The 26,952-nt window shown below is 45.0% G+C and overlaps 1 protein-coding gene across 3 annotated transcripts in view; it reads left to right on the forward strand.

Annotated features, from left to right (window-relative positions):
- The window catches only part of LOC119448975 (collagen alpha-1(XII) chain-like), a 219,025-nt gene that overhangs the window by 141,290 nt on the left and 50,783 nt on the right, over positions 1–26,952 (forward strand). For all 3 annotated transcript variants that reach the window (XM_049660824.1, XM_049660825.1, XM_037712179.2), the window contains exon 8: positions 307–600. In XM_049660824.1, coding sequence (XP_049516781.1) covers positions 307–600 — 294 coding nt within the window. The remainder of the gene's footprint in view (positions 1–306; positions 601–26,952) is intronic.

A 26,952-nucleotide genomic window follows, 5' to 3' on the forward strand; every position in this document is an offset into this window, starting at 1 on the left:
ATACGATAAAGTGACATTGTTCTATCGCACAGATGATAATCGATGCAATAATTAGGGGTCTGCCATAATTTGTAAGTTTGGCCCCACATTTCCGCAGGTTTGTCTGTGCACGAAAGGGACGAGCTGACTCGCAACATGCGAGCTGTCCGTCTTTATTCGTTTAAAGAAAATATATTGTGAGCGCATTAGCTATTTTTTGTCCTCTACTTGAAAATTAGCATTCGGAATGTTTACCTTGCTTAGCAGAATCGCTGGCCGTTGCCAAATATTTCTTTTACTTTCATCTCACCCCGTTATTCTTAACAGGAATTCCGAGTCCCACGTTGACAAATGTTGAATCTACAAGCCCCAGTACCTTCGAAATCACCTGGCAATTCTCCCAGAACGATACTCGTCTCTACGACGGTTTCCGAGTGCGATACTGCCCAAGTAATGCTGACTCGTGTTTTCTGGTTCAGACCAAAGAAAAACAATTGACAGTGCATGGTCTGGCTCCTCAGACAACCTGCCAAATCTACGTGGAAGCAAAGTGCAAGAGCTTAGATGGAAAGCCTCTGCTGGGATCTGAAGCCACAGCTTCAGTTACTACGTGGAGTGACCGTAAGTAGCTCATCCGCTCTGTCTACCGATCTTTGTGCCCGTATTATAAAAAAACAACAACGTACTCACGCTAAATATGTTCATGTGAGAAACTGTGGCCAATCATGATGTTGGATATATTATTAAAAGAGGTGGCCAGCTATGAACAAACAGCAGTTAGGTACGATAAGTTTATTGAATTCTACACGAATAGTTTTGTAATGGAGTGCTGGCATAAAATTACCACAACTAACTGGCAGTCATCGGGAGGAGAAGGCACACGGAAACGCATACGTCGGCGATACGTTGAGCTGAATGTTGCAAGCAACGCGGGGTATTTTACTGTGAGCGTTTGCAAACGAGGCATCTGCCATTAATAGAGCTTTATGAGCACCTAACCAACAGTGCATACGACAGGCATTACTAAATCTTGACTGGGCGCTTACCAATGTCGTTGAAAAAAAGTGTACAATCATTCCATTCTTCTGGTGCTAGCATATAGGGCCGAAACTTGCAGGATAAGAAAGATGCTCGCGAACAAGTTAAGGACCTCGCAAAGAGCGATGGAACGAAAAATGTTATACTTGATACTAAGAGACAGAAAGAGAGCGTTGTGGATCATAGAGCAAACGCGGATAGCCGTTTTTCTAGTTGACATTATTATATAAAATGGAGCTTTGTAGGCCATGTAATGCGTAGGGTAGTTAACCGGTGGACCAGTATAGTTACAGAATGGGTGCCAAGGGAAGAGAAGTGCAGTCGAGGACGGCAGAAATTACGTGGGGTGATGAAACTAGGAAATTTGCAGGCGCAAGCTGGAATCAGCTAGTGTAAAACAGAGGTAATTGGAGATCGCAAGGAGAGGCCTTCGTCCTGCAGTGGACATAAAAATAGGCTGATGATGATGACGATGATAAAGTAACAGTGTAACTGGGGAGCACTTGTAGCGTTATATGAAAACGGCATACGTGCACTGTTAAACAAAATCCTTTCATATTACGGTATAACAACCTGCAAACTCTTGATGCCACGAAGTTCCCGTAATGATACATGATACTACTGCAGCCGTAGTTACCAACCAATATTACCAATGCCGTAACTCATGCAACTGCTTTTGAAGCCCCCGTGTACCAATTCCATACCACAATCCAAAACCTCTGAAGCCGTACTTATTTACCAACATTACAAATGCCATACCGCAAAAAACTACATTAAAGCCGTAGTACCTCCCAACGTTGCCGACGCGGTACCACTAACGAAAACTTTTAAAGCCGTAATTACCTACAGACATTGTCAATGCCTCTCAACGGGTAAACGGTTATATAAAAGTAACATGTAGGTTCAGGGTCGGAACCGCAACTGGCACATGAGGGATCTCACCTGTGAGAAATTGTGACTGTAATGACACCGTAATGAATTTGTATGGTTTCTGTGCTGTAGAGTAGCTTTCATAATTAATGTAAACATCATAAAAGAATGCAATTTAAGTAGACTGAACAAAAGGAATCACAACACCAGGGATTGCTACAGGTGTTCGTGTGTGACTTCTTTCCTCCTGTCTTGCTCAGCATTCCTAATTGTTGTAGCCATCTGTTACGTAGTCTAATTAAAGCGGAACTCATACAGTCAAGAGTCCATTAGAAAATAAAGATGTTAGCCAGAATAAGGAACAAAACCACATTTTTGGTTCTTGTATAGAAATTAGGAGCTCAACTTTTGTTGGTTAGTTTTCTCATTTTCTGCCAAACACCACTAAATGTGTTTCATGCAATAATAATTGATACTCCATAAAGGTTACATGAATACTCAGGATAGTCTTTGAAAAAAACACAAGAAGGTCAATTTTCAATTGTGTACTTGAAGAATATGAATATGAACTGTTTGTATATGCATATTTGTGCCTGCATTCTTAACAGGCATAATCAGTGATGAACAAACAAATCTTTGTTCTTATATATGCAAGAAATGATGTGTTATGATAACGTTCAGCTTGAAATTGCCAAATCTCAGCAAAGAAATAGTCATATTTTCAATTTAACACGATGCAGAAGTGAAAGATGGCATATTTTTCTGATGGAGAAGTCAAAATCAGTGTAATAAAAATAAAACCCCAAGGACACTAGTCCAATAAATCTGCCTTGTGTTTATTTACTTGAGTAATATTGTGTACAGGCAATGCTATCTGTGCAATAAGGGTAAGGGAGAATAAGCACACCAGTACATGTCACTGTAACTTGTAGATACAGCTTGCAAAGTATACTGCCTAGTCTCACATGCTTCCTTCAGATGATCATTACCTGCTTTTTGTTGTTAAGCTGTATAAATGGCAGGCCATAACAGACAAGGTAATACCATGCAGTGTTACCTTCAACTGTTACCTTGGCCAGTCTTGGCTAGAAGAAACTTTTACAGAAAAAAAGTTGAGGGCTCCCAACTGTAGCACACATTTTACAACCGGTAGGTCACCTACTGCAACTACTTTTGAAGCCCTTGTGTTCCTTAACATAACCAATGCCGTACCACAATACAATACCTCTGAAGCCGTACTTATTTACCAACATTACAAATGCCGTACCGCGAAAAACTACATTACCAACTGGGAGGTACTACACCTCCCAACGTTGCTGACGCCGTGTTCCTTAACATTACCTTGTATGAATAGGCTTCATCCATAAAGCTTCGGTTAGAGCTAGTTGGTACATCGTATTGTAAGCCTTGTTCTTAGTGGTATATAGCACATGTTATAAAAAGCAAGGCGAATAAACAAGCTAATAAAGTCTATCTATTCCAATACATAGCTGTGTTCCGTGTTAGCATAGTGGAATACCCACTATTTGCTGTGTTCCAATAATTTATTTATTCATCAAACACCCCCGTCAGAGTGGGCTTCTGTTCGATAAAGCAAAATGTCTTCTATAGTGGCCTTGAAATGGTGCAGTTTGATCGGCGGCCGTCTGAACGAAAGACTTGAGGTACAAAGAAGTGTGTGCAGGCCGCAGATACATGGTCTTTTACTGGATGCGCAATGGCTCAGTAGCAATGTACAGGCGACATAGCAGTTAAGAGAGGAATAACTCGAAATACAAAAAAAAACTTTGTGTCTTATTTCTAAGTCGTGAAAGTCTGTAAGGACATGCTACTGTAGTATAAATACTCGTTATAAACAAATAGAGCTGCAGAGCTTTGAATAGATTCGAGGGTCCCAGACTGGACTGGAACATTTTTTTATCGTACTTTTGTCGAATATGCTAATAGTTTTACAGAAAGTGGTGCGAGTATCCAGGAAAGATGCAAGTAATCAAGATCGCAGTTAGCTTCCTTGCTTATTTTAGTGCTAAAGCATTACTACCCTACCAAACTGGATTCTGCGCCTTTGTGGACAATTCCAGCGCAAACGCCCAGCAATTGTCCCGGGCGTTTGCGCTGGAATTTTCCCACCTTACAATAGGATGTACCAACTAGCTCCAACCGAAGTTTTATGAATGAAGCCTATTCATACAGCCCCGCGTAAAAAGAAAATATTGTGTACCTGACGGTGGAATGGAACCTCGGCCGTCAAGCGCAGCAGCCCGGTGCTCTAACCATTAGGCCGCGATGCTATGCATAATTCTCTCTTTCCAAAGCCAGTCAGTTCTTTGAACCACTAGACGTGTGCAGTGCACACCATGACACTTCGTCTTCTTTCTTTGTGACAGCTCGCACATCATGAAAATGAGCCACGCTCCTTATAAAATAAGCACGCGTGCCGTGCCACTTAGTCACTCCTCCCTTACGCCTCGCCTTGTGCGCAATGACATCCGCAGGCGTATGTGTGAAAAAAAGTCTAACAACGACATCACCACTGCAAAGCATTTAATTAGAAACGGGTCAAACAACGGCCTAGCATTGCCTAGTTTGGTGCAAGACAATGGCTGATTGGGTCCAACAAAATGTGCTTTCACGCCATATTGCGTGGCTGTCGCAGCCAAATCGTGTCATTTTATAAGAAGTTTTGAGCAAGAAAGATCATGGGTTAGATTGGTTCCTAGGAATGTAAAGGTATAAGATGGGTAAATTCTCGTTGTATTAATAATGTACTTAGAAGCGGGGTAAGACTAATGTTGGTGGAAACTGGAGAAGTTTAACAGACATTCACTGTCATTAACCAAGTGTTACACTGGTCTTGACTTCCATGCACAAAGTAAAGCCAATCAATGAGATGAACTTCAGTGACAAAAAAGGTGAAAGCTTGCTTTAGGCCACGCAAAGATCAAGACAAAGCGAAGTTGGCCAATTGATTGCGTCTCTTGGTTGTAGCTAGGTTACCTCGCTCTCTTTCTTTCTTTCTCTCGCTTTCTTTCTCTCTTACTTTCTCTCCCGCTCTTTTTTTTTCTCTATTTCTTTCTCTCTCTCGCTCTCTTTTTTTCTCTCTCTGGCCACGGCGGCAGCATTTCGATGGGGGCGAAATGCGAAAACACCCGTGTACTTAGACTTAGGTGCACGTTAAAGAACCCCAGGTGGTCGAAATTTCTGGCGTGACTACGGCGTGCCTCATAATCGGATCGTGGTTTTGGCACGTAAAACTCCATTATTTTTTTCTTTCTCTCTTCCAAATGAAGTTGTGTTTCAATCGTCCGTACAATGCAACCATAAGTTCCCATAAAAGCACGCTCTGAAAGCGTGGGTGTATAGCGCAATAATATGAGCACCAGGTGCGCTCATATTATTGCGCTGTATTATTGTAAATAGTTCATGTACATACAACATTTCATTCATTCTAATAAATACCATGTTCAAAAAAAGTGAGTGTATAGCGCAGTGGTAACGACGCTCGCCTGCGTATTGTGGGTACCCGTGTTCGAATCCTGCATTGCCAAGAACGTTCATTTTGTTTTATTTATTTATTAATGTCTCTCGCGCGGCGAGCGCAGACGCGCCAGGATTACGTCACGGTGCATGCGCAGTGGCGCGCAGTTGGCGGGAGCTCGATGGAGGCGTGTCTGAGGGGCGTCGCCTGGTTGACATGCCTACGGCGCGGCAGTTTCCTGCTACAGGCACAAACTACGGCTGGCTTAAAATGCGGAAGATGACGCTGGAGCCACTGCTGATGATGGTATATTCGTGGCACACGCACACATTATGGCTGGATTAAACTGGAAGAAGACGACGATGACGCTCGAGCCAATTTTGATGATGATGATACTTTTGTGGCACACGCACAAATCACGGCTGGCTTAAACAGCTTCGCTTTAAAATGCCGACAAAGAAATTTTGTTTCCAGCAGTCAACAGAACGCACATTTCCTGGGTCAATGAAGAAAATGAATGCTGACTTCCATCCCTCGTGAGGCTGCAAACTAACACTGCTCCCCTCCCCCTCCTTATATGTTGTCACCCTTGTTAAAAAAATGGTCTGCTTCCAGCCCTGCAGTGTATTACATACAATAATTTTTTGCAACTATCATCTTCTTAGGCATAATGCACTGTTGTATTGATGTCATGGAAAAATGCATCACAGCAGTATATTTTTGAATGGTCACTGCATAATATCCTAGCCATTTGCATAGTGTCTTTCCTGAGCAACCGGCACAAAATGAACTAAAGCAAGAAAATTGTACTAAGACTCAGTGCTGATAGCAGACAACGATTCATCATCAGCCAATTGTTTGTCTGCTGCCAGACAAAGGCCTCACCCAACTCGGTCAATCCACAGTGTTCCTTTAGTGCCATCAGCACCTAAATTATTCCTGTGAAGTTCTTAATCTCATGAGCCCATCTCAACCATTGGCAGCCCCTACTGTGCTTCACTTCCTTCGGTATCCATTCTGTTATACCCTGAAGGGCCAGTGGTTGTCAGTCTGGTGCATTACATCATCTGCTCACCTGCATCTGTTTCGCTTGATGACAACTACAATTTCACCAACTTCCATCTGTTCTCTAACCAAACCAGCTGTCTTCACTGCCGTATTATTTTTTCATTTCATTGCTCTCATTGCACATTCCTCAGTTTTGTTTCAACTTTCTTCGTTACCTTCAAAGTTACAAAACCATAGGTGAGAACTGGCAGAATACATTATGTACCTTTCGTTTCAGAGAAATTAGTAAACTGCTCTTCATCACTATGGCAGTGCCTGCCAAGTGCACCCCAGCCTATACATATTCGCCCACTAATTTCTTTTTTGCAAAATGGTTCTGCAGTCATTAGATGGCCAAGGTAAATGTACTCTCTTACAACTTCCCATATCGCCTGGCCTATCATGCATTGCTCTTACTTCCCAAAGCTATGAACATTAGTTCTTGTCACATTAATCTTGAAACCTACCCTTACGTTTTCTCTGTTACCCACTCATTCTTTACAACTCATTGCCCCATGGTGCTTAACAAAACAATATTATCGGGAAATTAAATTTATCATCGCAAAGGTTGTTACCAGAGTTTCATTACAAAGTTTACTGCTACATGCCTGCCAAGCTTTGCAAGAGTGCATATTATGGTAGACCAAGAACTCTTCAATGAAAAACAACACATGATTCGGCATATTATAATTTGGTAAGGCATACATATCGTGAAAGGCACCTTTTAAAATTTCTAATCTATTCTCCTGGAAGTGAAACAGGTCTAGTCAAATCCGTAGCAGAGTCTTGAAGTAGATAGCTTGGTCCACACACTCAACGATGTAAAGTAGTTTGACAGAGGCATAGCAATCAACAAGGTAGGGAGCAGCAATACTGCCAAGAAACATAAATTTATCTGAAATTCCTTGTTTCACACACTAAAATTTCTGAACAGTCTGTTTAAAATTTAAAGGTAAAAACGCATTTTACAAAGATAGAATTATAAAATTAATAATAACCCAGGCATGAAATTTACACAGGTCTGAGAGACATATATTGTGTCGGCACTGCATCACACAACCTGCTGACCTGTGAACTGTATTGTTCTCACTGGGAAGGGAGCCTTCTTTGATGGCTAGTCCACATATAACAACACTCAGTCATAATGATGGAATTGTAGTGCCCCCATTTACTACGATGCAAGAGGGAGCTCACAGCAAGAACAACGAAGAAATAAGGTAGTCGGGCGTAAGCTGCTGTTGTCAGCTCAGCAGCTTACGTGTCGGTCCTTTTTCCTTTCATGCTCCACAGTGGTGACCCAGATGTGAACATGACCAAACCTAGCAACAACGCTGCACAACAAGCATTCCCCGAGTCAAGCTCTCGCCTCCCCGATAACATAGTGCAATTTCAGCTATCATCCTTTTGGATGCAGAATCTCCAGGTGCCGTTTCTAGAGGCCGAAGCGCAATTCCACCTGTACCGGATCACTTCACAGACGACGCAGTACTACAAGGGGATCTCGTCACTATAACCAAAAGAAGTCAATGACCTCACCGACGTGCGCACTCAGCCTTTGGATGAAAAGCCGTACGATTGCCTCAAGGAAAAGAGCCTGGCGCATACCATAGCTTATGAATGCACTCACCTACAACAACTCTTGACCAGCAAAAACTTGGGGATAGACACCCTTCCCAAATGCTGCACCGGATGCGGCAAGTCTTGCGCGAAGGTAATCTCAACACCCATAGTGCTCTGCTCAAGGAACTTTTCCTTCAGCGCCTTCCCCAACCTGTTCGCCTCGTCCTTGCTGCCCCTGATTACATGATGCTAGACCACTCCTTCGGTTTCTGTCGTCGCAACTACGCCTCAGCCCTCATTGGTCACCCAGCTTGAAGCGTGCATTGATGACTTCACGGCTGCCATTTCTTCACTTGACGAGCCCAGACGACACCAGCGCTCTTAATATTCGCTTGGACTCATGGGTCCTTGCCGCAGATGGCAGCAAGCGGAATTCAAGAGCACTGGCGTCGTTTAGGCTCATGAAGTGAAGCAATGGGAGTCGTTAGGTCGTCAATGCGCGCTTCGAGCTGGGTGACCACTGAGGACTCAGGCATAGTCGAATTTTCCCGTTTTGTCAATACTGTTATAAGTGGATATCACAGCATAGACAAAGCAAATTAACCAACACCAACAGCCGGTTTTTTACCTAATTACAAACATTTGGAGTGCTTAAAATACAATTTTTGCTAGTTGCATTGAACTCTGCTAATTTTACTTCCATACAATTCAAAGTAGATGCGCATTTCTTTTTTTTCAATGGGCTCAGCTTTCATTTATGGATATTACTTTATACCACTTATAGAAGTGTTTCGCGTTGTTGAACGGTATTGACGTCATGTGCTTTTCTAGCCTAAGGTTGTGTGGTGTCTTGAAGAGAGTTGCTTTGTTACTGGAATTTGATTTTCTCTAAATGTCCCAAGAAGAAAGAGGCCCTTACCTCCGAAGAAATTCAAGGATTGCCCCTACATGTGCGGCATATTTGATGTTCAAGCAGTGTAGTCGAAAGCAAACAGGTACTTAATAGCCAGCTTAAAGCCGATGTTTGGTATTTTGAGCTCCCTATCCACAAACAGATGGCAGGTGCATTGAAAGATGGACTGATGTTGAAAAAAGGAGGCATTGAGAAATATACAATTTTATGTTGATACACGCTGAGCAGTCTTATTCATTTATTCTCCAGTGGTTAATAAGAAAGGAGTTGACCTGAACCAGGTTATTTCAGTAAAATCTGGCTGTATCATATTACAGGCACATCAGAAAATAGCTACTCTGAAAGGGGGTGTGTAAATAAAAGAAATTTAATACAACTGTTTAGTTAAAAGGCCTCGGAACATTGAAAATCCTCTCCAAGTTCCCATTTTTCTGCCCTCATCAACACTGGCACTCAGCTACCAGCCAAGAACGCTAACCTTTAAAGTCAGTTGAGGAAAGTGCTCATGCCTGTTGTACAGCGCTGCACACCAGCCACAGATGAAAGCACACCTATGGGCACTGCTCCTGTCAGTAATATGGTCATAAGGATACTGTTTTATTTGTCGCTCTTAAGCAGCGTCCCCATGATGTCATCCTTGGCCAGGACTTCTTGTCTGTCTACTGCACACTTATCAACCCTGCGAACGGTGCGCTTCAGGCTCAGCTTCCGCCTGAATCTGACATTGTTCGTTATCCCCTGAAACACCTGTGCTGCATTGATTTCGTTCGCTCACCGTCCCAAGCTGCAACCAAAGTCTCTTCGACGCTTTCTATTCTTGTAACAATATTCCGCTAGTTTAAAGACATTTCATGGTTCCTTTGATAAACTTTTATGGCAATTGAGTGCTTGAGCAATGTACCAGCGACATTAGGGTCAAGAAACTAAATGAGAAACCACATTATATCTTATTTATAAAGGTTATATTGTGTGAGGCAAATCCTCAAACCACCAAATGTTTAATTTTTGAGCTAGTTGGAGCACTAGGTTATAATTTTGGGGATGTGTTTCGCTAGATTATATAGATGTATCTTCATCGTATCCAGCGGACTCAATTGGCTTGCTCACTGACAATGCGAAGTTCAAACAAGGAGACCATATCGATGTTCTCGTGTTTGTCCTGAACCCCGTTACGTGATAAACAATGTACAGGTTATTTTGCTAAAGTCATTTCAAAATATTTTCGTGTACTGGAATTCACAGTGCATATATGCGTACAATAAAACACTGGCCAAGCCCTGCTACTCTTTCTATTATTCAGGCCACTTTGTACTAATCGTGCTTAACTGCAATGACGTTAAAGTAAACTGCAATGACGTTAAAGTTAACTGCTGTGTTAACCCTTTCTCTAAAGAGATTTTGGGCCAAAAATAATACAAAAAAACGATTTTCTTGCTTGCCTAAATAATTCTACGTATCTTGAAACAACCAAAAGATATCTCTAAAGACACTTTATTTGTAAGATACATGCAAAAAATATTTTTTATGTGCAGAGAAGGTTAGCTTTACTGCACTAGACAGCGGCGATTGTCAGACTTTCTTTAGTAATACCACGCACAGTTTCCATCCTCTGACACGGGTACCTTTATACCACGTGCGGCCGGGAAAACAAACCTAGGAGGCGGCAATGAGGGGCTCTTTACATCCATCGGCGTCCACTGCCTACACGTCGAGACGCTGTCGTCGTGAGAATTCGATGATTCCGAGAAGATATGCTGCTCAGTATTGTCGCTGCCACTCTCGGAGAAGAATCAAACTTCTTTACTGTCCGAGTCCGACAAAACGTCCGCAAAGAAACGTTATTTCCCCCTTTTTTCCGGGGCGGAGCCATTGTAGGCACATGCACCCACAGAGGAGGACGCCATTTTTAAATCCCAGTTGCCAGCTTCGAAACGTTTTTCGGCCAAGATGGACGCTTTGGGAGCTTTTTTTTATTTTTTTACGGCATCATCTGCTAGAGCAGAAGAGAACTAAGCGAAGCTCTTCAGGGTAGCTTGACAGCTGCAGTGCGCAAGCGCTCTTTTCAGCATGGACAAGCCCAGCTCGTCTTCGGTGGGAGCGGTGCAAACTGCATGGACGAGCTCCGCTCATCTACAGTAGGTAAAGGGTTCAACAATCACAAAATTCATAGATGCAGCATCATGTTATATATTGTTTAAATGATAGGAACAAAGTCTATCATGCAGCTTGTTTTGTGTAACCACGAAGGTGATCACTCAAGTCTCAGCTTTGTCAAGAGTACTTAGGTGTGAGAACCCTGTGCCCTCCACCTTGCTTCAGCATTAATGAATGAGCCGAAAGTATCTTCGTAAGTCACTGGTAGCGAACAGGGCTGGAAACTGGATGATGAATATCATCATCCTAACAAGGGTCTCCATTTCAAGTGCCAGCAACTGCTGCAGCAATGTCTACATCAAATGAATTTACTGCTGGCTGCACATTGTCATAATTAGTCACAAACAAGCACGCTCTCAACTCTGATGAAATGGCAGCTGAGAAAAGCGACAGCTCACAATTTGTTTCAACATATTCAGCTGAAACAAATACGAGTATAGCAACAAGTGCTTCAACATTACAAACTGCATCAAGCCTGCTCTGTGGAAACTTATTCATTTAGGAACATAACATAAACCAAAGAGCATGACAGGCAAGCCACAAACATGCCTAGTCATTTGTGCTGATTGATCTTAAGTTGCAATAAGCTAATCTAGCTTTCTGTAGAAGAAATGCATCACAGTCTGAGGTTTAACGTTTTTCGAGGTGCCATTTTTATATGCTTTGTTGCAATTATATCCATTTTTAGTTTGGTATCGACAATCGGACTGGTAAGCAGCTTTCAAACAAGTGAACACCTGTAATTGAGCCATTAAGTCGCCAGAGCGGTCGCAATAGGCATTAGATTGAGTACGGTGATTTTGTTAAGTAGCATTTGGTGACATGCACCATCTGGCCATTCAGAAACTTCCTCACGGCCTTTGCAGTACTTGCTTTTCTTCATGATGAACAGTGCATTTTGGGCTTTTGGGTATAGGACACATTTTAAAACATTGGTAAGTGATAAAAGGCTGAGAAAGCTCACAGAGTGTATCTATGAGTAGGAAAATTGGCCGGGTGTCAAGAAAATCACTTGTCATCTCTGTTGGTGCCTGAAACAAGAAAGAGTGCACCCACGCCTTAAAGTATTCACATATATATGTTAGTGAATGAAACACTTTTCTATACGTGAAATGTAGGTTAGTTCCAACTGAAACACATTTGCAGTAGATCTATCCTTAGTGCCTGTATTAGGAAACCTTATCAGTGAGACCAAAATTTTACTTTTTATAATCTATAAATGCATGTCTTATTTTTATAACCAAGAAGTGCATACGAGACAAGCAGCTTGCTTATTAGGTCTCTATTTTGTCTCTAGGCCTGTCTGTGTGCTGGAAATACAACACAATTGAGGAACAAAGCAAACATATCATAGAATGCCCCTGATCAGTTCAAAACAGAGCAGCATGCCCATCATACCTGCACTGCATTAGGAAACTGATCAGTTTGTGTGCTCAAATCCTTACAATTGTAAGCTTGACTTGTTTAGTTTGCCTAACGTTCATGAAGAGGCCCTTTGTGATATTCCTTGAGAATCGGTAGTAAAAATGTATTGAATAATTTGAGGTTAGAAAGATAACACTTGAACATAGTAGAACCTTGGAGGCCTACACCCAACTGAAAGAATGACATCACAAGTAACGAGAAATAACACCACCTTTTCTGCTTACATAAGTATCTATTGACTGTTTTTCCAGTTTGTCTTGAAAATTAAATTAAAATTAAATTATGGGGTTTTACGTGCCAAAACCAGTTCTGATTATGAGGCACGCCGTAGTGGGGGACTCCGGAAATTTAGACCACCTGGGGTTCTTTAACGTGCACCTAAATCTAAGTACACGGGTGTTTTCGCATTTCGCCCCCATCGAAATGCGGCCGCCGTGGCCGGGATTTGATCCCGTGACCTCGTGCTCCGCAGTCCAACACCATAGCCACTGAGCAACCACGGCGGGTGTCTTGAAAATTGAACCTTGTCAATAATATACAACATTAAGCCTGACAATTCCACTGCTTTGACAGTAGAAATATTTGCTGAATTACCGTGCTTCTAGTGATAGTCGCAGCAGAATGTTAAAAGGATGAAAAATCTAATGTGTTGGCACAGAGATACTTAGATTATTTTAGCTAATTTACATATGAAAACTACTATAAAACATAACTTCAGGCTGCACATTTTCCAGTAAACTCAAGCTAAAGCCAAAGAGAACTGTAAAGAAAGCAAAAATAATCAATATTTCACTTATGCTGTAGAAATAAATAAGACCACTAACCAATCACTCATTGCAAAAATTACACCCCAAGAATGGACTAAACCTTGCACACATGTGATTTGCATATATATTACAATCCATGCATGTTAACACTGACTCTTACTCATGCACTTGTATGACCTGGCTGAGATCATCTTTTAACTAGGACACCACTAGGGGTATAAGACTGACCAATGCAGCATCCTTGTCACCGAGACTAATCTCTGCTTGTATTATTTTTAAACTCCACTCCAGCACAGTGTCAATACCCGTGTTTCATGTAAGCAGCAGCGCTACATCTCTGGGTATGTTGCTCAGCCTTCCATTCAATCGCACTCCTGTAAGTCTAAAAAAAGCGATGCAGAGCACAAAATGCAATTATGAAACTGATATTTTTTACAAAAGGAAGAACCAAGAGCAGGGCACATTGGTGCATCATAGGAAAACTTGTAGAAATATCACCCTGTTATATTTATGCATGTTTTAGCACATGTGTGTTATCTGCATCAACACATGGTTTTACTGCATTGCATAAAATACATGGTTGAAAGTTTAATTGCTAATCAGCACCTGTGCATCTTTCTAACTATCTTTACTCTCTTCTGCGATGCTCCATGCATTCCGTTTCCTACAAAAACGCAAAAAGTCTAGTCCGGCTATCATTGACCAGTTCACAAGCTAGAGGGCCGGTTTGCAGACAGATCGTGGATATACTAAACCTATATTCTTGCGTCATCCAGACCTAAGGGGCTTTCTCTATGCTCTACACGTTCCAAACTCTGCCTGCTTCAGCAAAATTAAACTGCGCTGCATAAACGTATCGATATATACATGTTTTTGCATACAAGAATGCAAGACGCAATTTTCGCCGTACAACTTGAACTGCCTCATTTTACATGCTTCTTTCTTTTTAAGTATGCATGTGTGCGAAAAACTTCAAGTGTATGTAGATTCTAGAAATCCTGAAATTCTTTAGCTTATACGTACTACTGCATCTCTGTCTGGATACTGCTGATGTGCATTTAAATTGACTCCTTTACTCCTTTGCCTCCTTTGAAATATTATCACCATGCCCAAAAAAAGGAGGCAAATTCCTCTTTGCTCTTATATTGTCCATAAAGGTACTCTGAGCTGCTTCCAACTATATTGAAGCTAAAAGCTCACGCCAACGTCTGAAAATTTCAGTTAACGTTGCTCAGAATGCACTTCACAAGATATGAACAGTAAGAGTACTATTGTTATCCTGACGTTGCTGCAGTCTACTGCAGAACTACTTTATGCCAGTTATGGCACCCTCAATCGATTGCTGTCCTGTTGCACGAATGACGATATCCGCTGGCAACAGGCGGTTTCATTTATTTTAGTAGTTCTGAAATGCTGGACAATTGAGATATGTTGCACGTTTATTTTTCAATCGAGCACATCTTTTTAAGTAATCCTGAGCTGGTGCAAGTATTCTAAACTAATAAGGTTGTCTTTCTATCCCAAGGATCGTGTATTGAGGCCAAACCAGAAGTGCCACATGGGCCCGATTTCTGCATCGAATATCTGTAGTTAGAATTATTGTCAAGTGTGGCCAATTATCGACGATTTCTCTACAGGACATCGGTAAAAAAGCGTAGCTCGGACTGGAGGCACAATGCTAAAGAGACAGCGGAGCCAATGGGCACCTAGCTAGTCCTGGCTTTTGGGCTAGGCTAAGCACTACCAAGTCATCCCCAGCATCTTCAGGAATTTGTTGATTATTGATCGATTACCTATTGGCACTAGCAATGTATTGGCCACGTAATTGGGCTAGACTAAGCACTGCCAAGTCATCATCAGCATTTTCCCGAATTTATTGATTATTGATCGATTAGCTATCAATTAGCTATTGATTACTGCCTAAGCTTAAGTAGTCCCAACCATGCTTTGCTAGACTCAGGCTCAGCCTCTCTAGTTCACATGGGTATGTGCCATTGCGCTTGGACCCTTTCAGCACTACCGCCAGGATCGGCCCACATTTTCTATTCGCGGTTAACACATTACGCCCGGCTTAAACAGCTCCGCAGTAAGAGTGTCTCACGACCCGACTGAGGCAGTTCCTCGAGCCTATCTAGAAGGCAGCACTACAGGCCTCAGATCCGTTAACAAGCGAACGAGTGGCCAGATATGCCATACGTGTTTTCTACTGGTGCGCCAGCGTTGTGATCGAAAACACACACCGGCCGCGCCGCTGCTCAGGGCGTGTTCGACCCACGCACGAAAGGGATTCACCGGGTCATCTTCGCAGTCGCGATTCCAGCAAAATATTTTATCCGTGCCGACTGGCACGCGGCTACGAGTGGTGTTTTCGTCGCAGTAGCGCAGCCTTACAAGCGCCTCGCTTGCCGCCAGCGTTGGAAACGATGTGTGATGCCCCAACAAAATATAATCGTGCTGTGATAACCGCGGCTGACTTGCGAATTTCTCTCCAGCGTTGTCGAACGCGTCCTGAGCAGTGGAGCAGTGTAAGGCGCGGGTGGTATCTCTGGCCGCGCCTTTGCGCGTTATTATTAGAAGTTGTGAGGTATACGCAGGACAGATGAGCGCGTGGTCAATGCCGATACAAACTCGTGCAACGACACAGTATGCCAATCACCACCGCACAGGCACATTAACTACACATATCGGCTCTGTTAGCGGCTAGACGAAGTGACAAGCACCGGCCGGCGATTCGGCGACAAATTTTATATTCCCAGAGGCGATAGAGCAAGTTACGCCATTCAGTTGTATGCCAAGAAAGAATGGCGACAGCTAAACGTCACAAAAGCATTCGCATGAGACCCGGAAAGTCAATCTACAGCAAGGAAGCGTGCCATATGGAAAGGCAGGCGCATGCGCGGGTGGTGGATCATGCAGTGATTTCTAAAAGAACAGCTTTCTGACACAACGAAGAATTCAAGTTCATTGGAACTTACCGGGCAATTCTTCGACAGGAGCCGGTGAATGCACAGCGCTGCACGGCTGGTATTGCAGCAGCGAAAAACGCTGGAAATGATGAAACCCGGAACGAAACCGCCGCGGCTCGCAAACCCGAAACCACGACAGAAATTGGGCCTGCGGGCGCCTGGCGCTGTTCTTCCGTGCGGTGGTGTCGTCGGGCGTCATCGCGCAAGTTCCGAGCAAGAAGTTAGTTCGATTGAAGCTTTGATGCTGCATTACCGAAACGGATATAGGATCAGCCTCCTGGCAATCGCAGACAATAACGGTACTCACAACATCAGTCACACTAAACATAACTACTTATCATACCCCAAAATAAGATTCGTTGTGAAACGGCTTCGGAGCCATTGAAGCCCGTTACAGGACGCTGCACCTACGGCGTTCGCGCGGCTGCGGTCCCGTAGGATGTTCCTGTAATTTTACGGTTTTTTCAGCAGTCTGGGTGTATACGTTGTGGTAGTGGAAACGGAACATCCTTATTTCATAGGGAGAATTTATTTATTTATTCATCTATATTTACTTATCATACCTTACAGGCCCATTAAAGGGCATTCAGCAAGGGAGGTAACCTAATGGCAGAAAATACAATCAGATGAAATAAACACGCGAAGTGAATGACACAAGTATGGCCGAACGACTAAAAAATCAGCAGCCCTTCTCTTATCAAAAAAATGTGGGTAACCGAAGCTTGTCGTGTGTGTACCTGACTTACTACTTTTCCTTCCCTTTCCTACTGCTTTTCCTTCCCTTTCATATTTTTTGTCTACCTTTCCTTCTACTTTTCCTTCCCTTTCATGAAACTTCTCCTTCCGTTGCGTTGTACGATTATCTGCTCGTCGCTGTTGTCGCTTGCGTTCGATGTCTCGTGTTTGCTCAGCGGCGTGGTTAGCATCATTCGCTCGCCGTTGCCGCAAGTGATTCTTCGAAATGAAATTGCTGCAAAATTAAATCTGTCCGCCACGTAAGACAATTAATGGCTCATACCCCCTTAAGCAATGGCTCATACCTCCGTTACGGTGGCTAGATGGGTAGGTGTGCCGACCGGCGCGTCTGTAGCGTAGTTCACCACTTCTTCGCGTCATGACGCAAAATTGGCGCTGCGGTCAGTAGAACGGTTTCGCAGCGCGCGTCTTCTGCTACAGGGCGGCGAGCAAAACAAATAAAGCCCGTATTGGAATACTTGTATGTCGTCTGTTCGTGTCAGTTTCAAAGCTGAAGAGCTCCGCGTCTCTCGTACGGTTCGCAAGTTCGTAAGCGATGTGGAATGTTTCAGGTCGGAAAAATGACCAGCGAGATTAGCGGCTGCATTGCTCCATCAAAGAAGACCACCAAAGAGATTTACTGCTTCCCTCCGAACTGCAAGTCGGGTTCTAAATTTGTGAGAAAGACAGTGGAAATGTTCCGCTGTGTGACAGCGGAAATGTTCGCCCCGCGCTGCTCAGTAGCTTGCTCAGTATCGGCAAGCCGTACACCGAAAAGCGTATGTCGATGAGCTCCTCGACATCGGAAATTTTCAAGACGCACATGAGGTGCTCAGCGCCTGCCACATCGAGCACCGCTGCGCTGCTACAGGGAAAAGAAAAGTGACTCTAGGCTTATATTCTATATATCAGGCAGCTATATATATATATATATATATATATATATATATATAGCAATTAAGGAAGTTCCTGCAAAGAACCAAGTTCTCCGATTGCTCAGGGACATTACTGAATTCAACAGAATGAGTAGGTCAGGGCTGTTGTTCTCTTTTGAAACACTAAAAAAACTGGTAGCATCGCTCGAAGACGCATTCAAGCTGTGCTTCAGTTTAAAGGAGTTATGATGGAACAGTATCGCTGACTTAATTGCATCCTTTCTGCAGCTGAATCCTCAGAATTTGATCGACTGTGAGCGCCACAAGAAAGAGCTCACAAACGATGTTGGGAAGTTATATTCAATTACGCACCTTTACTTTCTTGTCAAGGGTAAGAACATGGTGCGCGAAAGCAACAGGGAGAAGAAGAATCACCTGAAGCGAAGGCGTGTGCTGTGAATAATGTTATGATGTGGTGGACCAACGTTGCGACCTTGATGGCGCTAGGCTATTTATGTTGGTGCGTGTGCTGACTCAAGTTATGAGAGCGTTTCTTGTATTTTAAATATATTCGAGAATCTAGCCCAAGACGTATTGCTTTATTTTATTGCAACCAAACAGTGAACCATATGCACTTACCAACACAATCCGTCTCGTAACAATTTAAATACCGTAACTGAGGCAGCAATTTATAAACAGAATAGCTGGATATAACGAAATTGAAACATTAGAACTTACTAAATATTACGTAAACACGTTTGCATATGCCGTATAAAACGACTGCAGTATTGTTTTATCCATGGAAAAAATGCATCTACGTATTTAATGCAATGGGCTGGAGCGCCGCGTTTATACCAATAAATGTGACCAATCGCCAAGCTAGAAAATTGACTTCATTATATCGTGCCTTCTGAGTAGACGACAGTAACAAATTCCCCAATCTGGCTTTGCTACACTGCTCAAAACGGCATTGTATAACGCGTACTTCAAAGCGAGAGCAGAGGCTGCGATACTATCAAGCGCGCTGCTCGTCTACACAGCGCAGCCGACGTTGCGCGCAGCTCAGCCGTTATACTGTCCGCAGCGCCACTTCTGCGTCATGATGCGGAGAAGTGGGGAACTACGCTCGGTCGGCACACCTACCCATCTAGCCAGCGTACCTTCGTAAACGCAACCTCCCCATTAGAACGACAGAAGAGAAGTGAAATTCTACGCTGGAATGATGAGCGGCAACGGAGCCAGCCATCAAAGAAGACGACGATGAAGAAGTCTGGAGCAGCGGCACGAGCGCGTGGCGGGCACCAGCATGAGCGCAGCCCGAGGGGCGCCAACCAGCCAGCTGCGGAAGAAGACGACGACACGTGAGCCAATGCTGATGATGACCGCTTTCAGCGGAAACAGAACACAAGTGAGCCAATAAAGCTTAACCTAAAAGGTAGCAGATAGAAAAGAAGGATCATGGTACCTAGAATTGTCAATTTAGTGGGAAATGATAACTCACAGGGCACCCTGATCACGAGAAAAAAATTTACAGAAGAAAAAAATTGGGTTGGAGTGCATACGGCCGGCATTGCCAAATCCTGACTGGGAGATTATCACTGTCGCTGAAAAGAAAAGTGTACAATCATTGCATTCTACTGGTGCTAACATATGGGGAAGAAACTTGGAAGTTAACAAAGAAGTTAGAGAACAAGTTAAGGACCGCACAAAGATCGATGGAACGAAAAATCTTAGGACTAACGTTAAGAGACAGGAAGAGAGCGGGGTGGATCAGAGAACAAACGGGTATAGCTGATATTCTAGTTCACATTCAGCGGAAGAAATGGAGCTGGGCGTGCGATGTAATAAGTAGGATCGATAACCGATGGACCATTAGGGTTACAGAATGGATACCAAGAGAAGGGAAGCGCAGTCGATGTCGGCAGAAAAGCAGATGGGATGATGAAGATAGGAAATTTGCAGGCGCAAGTTGGAATACGCTAGCGCAAGACAGGGGTAATCGGGAATCGCAAGGAGAGGCCTTCGTCATGCAGTGGACATAAATACAGGCTGCTGATGAAGATTATAACGCAGTTAGAAAACGCGGGCAGAATCTACAAAACGCAAGAAAAGCAGCAGTGACACATTAATATAGAAATTGTTAGCCATACAGCGCATGTAGAAAGAGAAGGAAAATAAGAGGTGAAAGGATGACAGGTTAACCAGTTTAACTGTCCGGTTTTCTACTTTGCACAGGGGAATGTGGTAAGAGCAGAAAATATGAGAAAAGCAGAGAAGATAAAAAAACGCATCAGTTCGCACACGATATAGTTTTCCGATCAGCCCTGTTTCCTTTAAAAACCACACTAGTGCTTTTAAAGCAGTTCGGGTCGACGTCGGCTGACACCAAGGTCCAAGAATTCTGGCTTCTGTAAGGGGGCAGTTTTCAGTATCGCAGAGCGTGGTGCTTAGGAAAGTGGACCAAATCCTTTCTTCTGCCAATTTCTTTTTATTTCTGCGCCAAAGAGTTTTGACAAAAAATACAATTGTGAAAAATCAAAAACCAAAATACAAAAAAAAACTGAAATGTGTGCTTTTAAAGATTTTGAGCTTTTTAGACAGCCGAACCATAACTGATGCCACGCAAAACTGTAAGCAGAACAGCCATATCCATGCCTCCTCTGATTATTTGCATTTTTCCGGGGAGCGGGGGGGGGGGGGGCGCCGACCCACTTTTCGAACTGAACCCCACCCATATATATATATATATATATATATATATATTGGGTTGTTCACTGAATTGACGGTCTTATATGAGTAGTTGCACGAACTGGTAGTGAGACACACTTCAATTTCACAGCCTGAGCTCCCTCGCACCGCCAAGACACTGGCGTCTCTAGGATGACTCATGCGAGAAGCGGATTCGGTCAAACGTGCACGTTAGGGAGATGTGTGTGTTTCGTGCGTATGAAGTCACATAAATGCACATCTATGAAAAAACCAAAGAAACGCCCTGTGAAAGTTTTAATGCCGAATGTACAATCAAGAAACCTTTTCCTGGCGAAATGTCAGTTGAGAAGATAAGACCTAACATATTTGTACAAAAATTACACGATATATAAAAATTTATGAACACATCTTATGACTCGAATTATCAGCCTAAAACAATGTGATTCCATAACGCAATAGTTTCATTACTTCTCAAAGCATACCTTAAGCCATTGGTTTCATTTATTTCCCGGAAGCGGAATAAAGGATTATAGAGTAATAAGTTATCAGGCACACAAATAAACAAACATATGAAGAAAAAAAATTAATAAGACACATCGATATCTTAAAAGTGCGAGAGGACTCGATAGCCAGTAGAAACAGCGTGGATTGCGTTATTCAGCAGCTAGTACAGCGTATGACGAATAAAAAATAACAAGGAAAATGCACAGGTCGACTAGGGAGTTTTACAAATAGCGCAACCAAGCGTCTTTGCGTACCCAAATCGCCTCACCCTGCTTGCGCTGTTATGTACTCCATTTTTGTTCCTTTCTATAGCATTTTGCGTTGTTTTCTAAGCCAGGTACTTTGCTTTGACTTGTAAGGTGGCGCCTTTCTCTTTCATATTAAAGACATCAGTTCTGTCTCATGCGATGATTTCATCACCAGTGAAAAAGTGTTCATTCGGGTACTTGATCTGAAAATGAAGTAGTCGGCAATCTTATGAAAATTGATTTTGCGGGAGAGTTCTTTGTGGGCGTGCAATGTTGCCAGGAAGTTCGAACGTGCTTATGCAGTCGTCAACTGCAAGTACATTTTCAGTCGCCGAAGACAAGAAAAGGACCTCTCGGATGTGCTCGACGACATCGGTGTGGTCAATTAATTTCATTTAGCCTAGCGATTTCCGGCAAAAGGTTTCGCAGGTGTTCACCCTGCCCCCCGAAAACACGTGCACGACTTTTGCTGGCTTACAATGTCAATCAGCATATCTCTGTGCAAAATCAGGTGTCCTCGTTCAAGGTCGTCAACGTAGAACTTTGTTGTATATGCTTCGTCTTCCTTCCCTATGGAGAGCTGCTCAGTGTGTGAAATATGCTGCCGCATCCCAGATGGATCATCATCATCATCATCATCAGCCTATATTTATGTCCACTGCAGGACGAAGGCCTCTCCCTGCGATCTCCAATTACCCCTGTCTTGCGCTAGCGTATTCCAACTTGCTCCTGCGAATTTCCTAACTTCATCATCCCACCTGGTTTTCTGCCGTACTCGACTGCGCTTCCCTTCTCTTGGTATTCATTCTGTAACCCTAATGGTCCACCGGTATCCATCCCAGATGGATACCTGTTGCTTAACGAAGAGAGCATGGTGTCAAGTACTTCGTAGAACCTCTGGCTGTAGATTTCACTTGCTGATGTGAACACGTGAGCTGAGGAACCTTCTTGATAGCGGCGTGGAGTCTACTTTGGCCCAGCAGCTAGAACACACGGGTCATCAACTTCTACTTTTCATTTGTCTGCCATACATACGCGGGTTACGTGCTTTATTTTGGAGGTTATGTGCGCCGGGTTCAAGCTTGGGCAATTCGAGATGGCTGGTCCCTTCGCGTGCGCTGTCTCCCCGCGCGCCTAGTGTTATGTTTCCGTTTGTGCTTATAAGGTGGAAAATACGCTTCCTTTTCAGTATCAGACAGGCCCTGGCAAAGTACCGATAAGGGACGTGCCCACTGTTGGCTTTGTCGTCAGTACTCATGATTTGTTTGTAGCCGGTGCACATTGCGACGTCGGCAGCCGCGGTAGAGGCGAGCTCTACGCATGTTTTCTGTTTCTCGTTTTATTGAGATCGCAATTGTATCGACACTCCAGGTAACTTTTCGCAGACGTCGTCGTCATGATATTCCATATAAAGTATAAAAGTCATATGAATGAGTGACCCATACACTGTGGGTGCGAGAAAAAAAAACACTTAACAGTGAGGCGAAAAGGGTGGCGGATTGATGGGCGTTATCTTCCCACGCACTCAATATTCGGGTAAGTTAAAGGCACATCGGGAGGAGAACGCGCGTCTTCTCCTCTAACCCCGCAGTAATTGCGAATGACTGTGCGCGGTTGACGCTTAGGTGACCCGCATGCCGCATATAATGTTTGGTAATCATTGGCGGGTGCAATGATGAGGGCGAGCTGGGATGGCGGCTAACTTAATGCGCGCTGTCATCCTTTCCAGGGTGGAAGAAGAAGCCGCTGACTAGGGCGGACGTGGAAAGATCGGCTACCGCTTTCGTTAATATTTTCGGTCTGTTTTGGTGTCACCTATCGCTGACATGCACGCCATTCGTCACAGTTTCTTCTGAGGACTTCCTTCGGTGAGTGGCCCTTGTGCGGAAATTTGTGTCGAACACGCCGCGGCGAAGCTAGGCGCGGGTAGGCTTAGGCCTAACGAAGAGGGGCATTATGCCCGAAGTAGAAATGGTGGTAGGAGAGGACATCTCCGAAGAAGCCAACAGCCCAGGCTGGACGACAGCGTTGGGCAAGTACAAGAAAGCTCGGCAAAAAACACCAGTTTCAACGAGCAAGAAATTATACGTGGGCTCGAAGGGCGGCTGCCGCACGGCTGCCCCGCAAGGCGTGATGCAACGTCTTGCAGTCTCGTCGAGGCTCCCTAGACTACCGAGGGAGCAGATAAGAATTATTGTCCGCCCAAGGGACGGGTTGAACATCAAGAAAATAAGCCAAATCAGGCTGGCTCAAGCCTTGGCCATGGCGGCTGCACTAGCCTCCACAGAAACCGAGGGCGACATAGTCTGCCCTAATTTCACTTAAAACGTTCTCGTCGTCTCCACCCCGGAGAAGAAGAACGCCTCTGCTTATGCAGGGATCCGGCAAATCCGCATAAGCGAAGGACTATACAAGGTGGCTGCATACATCGCGGCCCCAGACAACACCTGTAAAGGCGTCATACGAGGGGTCGACGCAGACATCAGCGAGACCCAACTCCAGCGCATTATCGTCTACCACCGTAACCCGAAGGCTCTGGAAATCAAACGCATCAAGAACACCACAACAGCGGTCGTCCTCTTCGACGGCATAAAAGTGACTAACGATGTCATGTGCGGCGTCAGCCTTCTGCGCTGCACGCTCTACAAACGCCAAACCGAGGTGTGCTACGCGTGTGGCGGTTTGGGACATCGTGCGGACATCTGCCCCAACCCCACCAATAATAATTGCTGAGGCTGCGGACTAGCCTCCCCACCCGATGACCACCAGTGTTCGCCGGAGTGCGCCCTCTGCGGGGCCCCGCATCTTACGGCGGACAAAACGTGTAAGCAGCGCTTTCAAGTCCCATACGCCATACGAAGATGTCGGTGGCACCGCAAGCGCGCAAAGAACAAGCCCCAGCAGCAACAGCTGGCCAAGCAAAACCGGCCACGTGACTCCAGCGTGGCGGAAGCCCCCAGGAGGGAGCGCTCCGTCACGCCAACTGGTCGACAACGCAGCCTCTCCAGAGGGCGCTCTCGTTTCCGAGGGCGCTCTACCTCCCGGGTGCTGATCCAGGAAACGCCCACCTGGGTCGATCGTGTCAAGCCAAAGCAGACGACGCCGGCTCCAAAGGTAACGCAGGTAGCACTGCCGGAGCATAAAGTATATCCCAGAGTCACTGAACTCATGCAAGAGAACGCTAGACTCAAAGCAGAAATGCAGCAGATGAGGGCCGACTTTGAGTCGCTCCGTAATTCTTACACCTCGTAAGCCGAGAAGCAACAGGTGCCCCCATCAGGGAAGCCACAGGCGCGCTCGAGTGAACGTAGGGCCACGCCCCCAGAGGGGGACGCTGACTATATGAAAACCGAGTCCAATAACAAAGGCTTAGAAAGCATGCGGCGGGCAATTCAGCAGCTCATTGAAAGCGTGATTACCCTACTTAAAAGGATGGCGTCTCTGGAAAGTGGACAGGCCGCGTTTGGTACGGCTAGACAGCCTTCGAGAGAGCCCAGTCGAGCACCTTTACTCGCAAGCGCCTCCCTCGTCAACAATACGGTGGAATGGCCAATCCAAGCAATCACCATGGCGGTCAATTCCAATAAGCTGATTGTGTGGCCGTAGAACTGCGCCAGTTTCCAACGGCGCAAAGCTCCGTTACAGCAATTCGTTTCATCAGAGGCGGTCAAAGCGCACGTAATTCTTTCACAAGAAACTCTCGATGACACGCCTGCCTTCCCGGGATACCAGGTCGTATCGGTACGGGAGGAGGGCAAGCGAAGCTTAGCAACCTTGGTCGCACGGAAGTGCTCCTTTGAAGTACACAAATTACCACTTGGCAAAACCAGGTTGGAGATCATTATGGTCGAAATTATCCCTAACAATTGGCTTAAGAGCTGTGTGTTCCTTTCAAACATACAAAGTGCGCCATCGGATCTACGTTAGGCATTCGCCACGATCATGACAAAGGCGGTGGCCTTGACCAAGGGGGCCCCCATAGTGATAGCGGGTGACTTCAATGCACCCTACAATACGGTGGAATGGCCAATCCAAGCAATCATCATGGCGGTCAATTCCAATAAGCTGATTGTGTGGCCGTAGAACTGCGCCAGTTTCCAACGGCGCAAAGCTCCGTTACAGAAATTCGTTTCGTCAGAGGCGGTCAAAGCGCACGTAATTCTTTCACAAGAAACTCTCGATGACACGCCTGCCTTCCCGGGATACCAGGTCGTATCGGTACGGGAGGAGGGCAAGCGAGGCTTAGCAACCTTGGTCGCACGGAAGTGCTCCTTTGAAGTACACAAATTACCACTTGGCAAAACCAGGTTGGAGATCATTATGGTCGAAATTATCCCTAACAATTGGCTTAAGAGCTGTGTGTTCCTTTCAAACATACACAGTTCGCCATCGGATCTACGTTAGGCATTCGCCACGATCATGACAAAGGCGGTGGCCTTGACCAAGGGGGCCCCCATAGTGATAGCGGGTGACTTCAATGCACCCTACGATGCCTGGGGATACCCCCGCAACGCCACCCAGGGCAATGTCCTTGTCCAGGCAGTTTCTGACTGCTCACTGGAATTGATTACGGATCCTCAATACCAGACGCGAATCGGCACGTCGGTAGTCCGAGACACCACTCCGGACCTGGCGTTCGTCAAGAACGCCCCCGGAGAAGGATGGCAAAATTTCCAAAAGAATCTGGGTAGCGACCACTTCATTGTGGAGATTACCCTAACAATTAGCACAGCCCCTACCAGGGAACTTAAAGTGACGGACTAGGATGCCTTCCGGAAATTGCGGGAGGCGGAACAGACCGACTACAATAATCTCGAGAGTCTGTTCACAAGCTGCGACCAAGGTGGTTAAGACCGACCTAAAAGTTAATAGGATGGAGGCGTGCCTTGCGCACCTCCTAGAAACCAAAAACTCCATCCTTACCCGCTGGAGAACGCACAGACTCTACCGCCGACTTCGCAAGTAAATTGCGGAGCTCAATTGTGCAATAGAAACTCATTCCGTCGAACTGTCTAAACAACAATACAACGAAGTGTGTTCCTCGGTGGATGATCAGATGAGAGCGGGGGAAAATTGGAACCTCCTCAAACACTTACTCGACGATACGCAAAGCAAAAGCAATCAAAGACTAGCCAATAATCGCATACTACACAATCAAAAGGCGGCCGGAATATTTAAACACGTCCTCCTGCAAGAGTTGGCCGAAACGTATCTCCCGCTGGGCTCCTCCGGTGACGGGGATTGTAAGCCTGCTGCTAGAAAAGCGCTAGTTCTTTAATTGCTTCTCGGAGGGCTCAAGATGGTTGTTTTTCTTCAACCTGGCATCGCGGAACGAAAAGGCTAGCGTTTTGTCAATGATCGTTGCTTTACCAGCGAAATACAATGGGAGGATTAAGTGCCAATGGTGGGCGCGAGTCGCGGCGACGGTGCCGAGATTAGGCAGAGGCGCAGCTCATGACATGCCAATTATACCTGACACGTGGTGAAGCGGGTACAGCCGGCTGGCACTGAGCAAACGCAGAGGGTGCGTGACGAAGCCATTAGCACCCAAGAGTACACAAAGCGACCTAAAGAAGAGGTAATATCGGTGCTTCGTCACGTACATCGCGTGCAGTCGCCCCTACAGCAAAAGCATAGATGTCCGTGACTGTCGCTGGCTCCTGCTGTGCGCATGCCGCGCGTGT

Source organism: Dermacentor silvarum, chromosome 1 (genome assembly GCF_013339745.2).
Source record: "Dermacentor silvarum isolate Dsil-2018 chromosome 1, BIME_Dsil_1.4, whole genome shotgun sequence".
Classification (NCBI taxonomy): Eukaryota; Metazoa; Arthropoda; class Arachnida; order Ixodida; family Ixodidae; genus Dermacentor; species Dermacentor silvarum.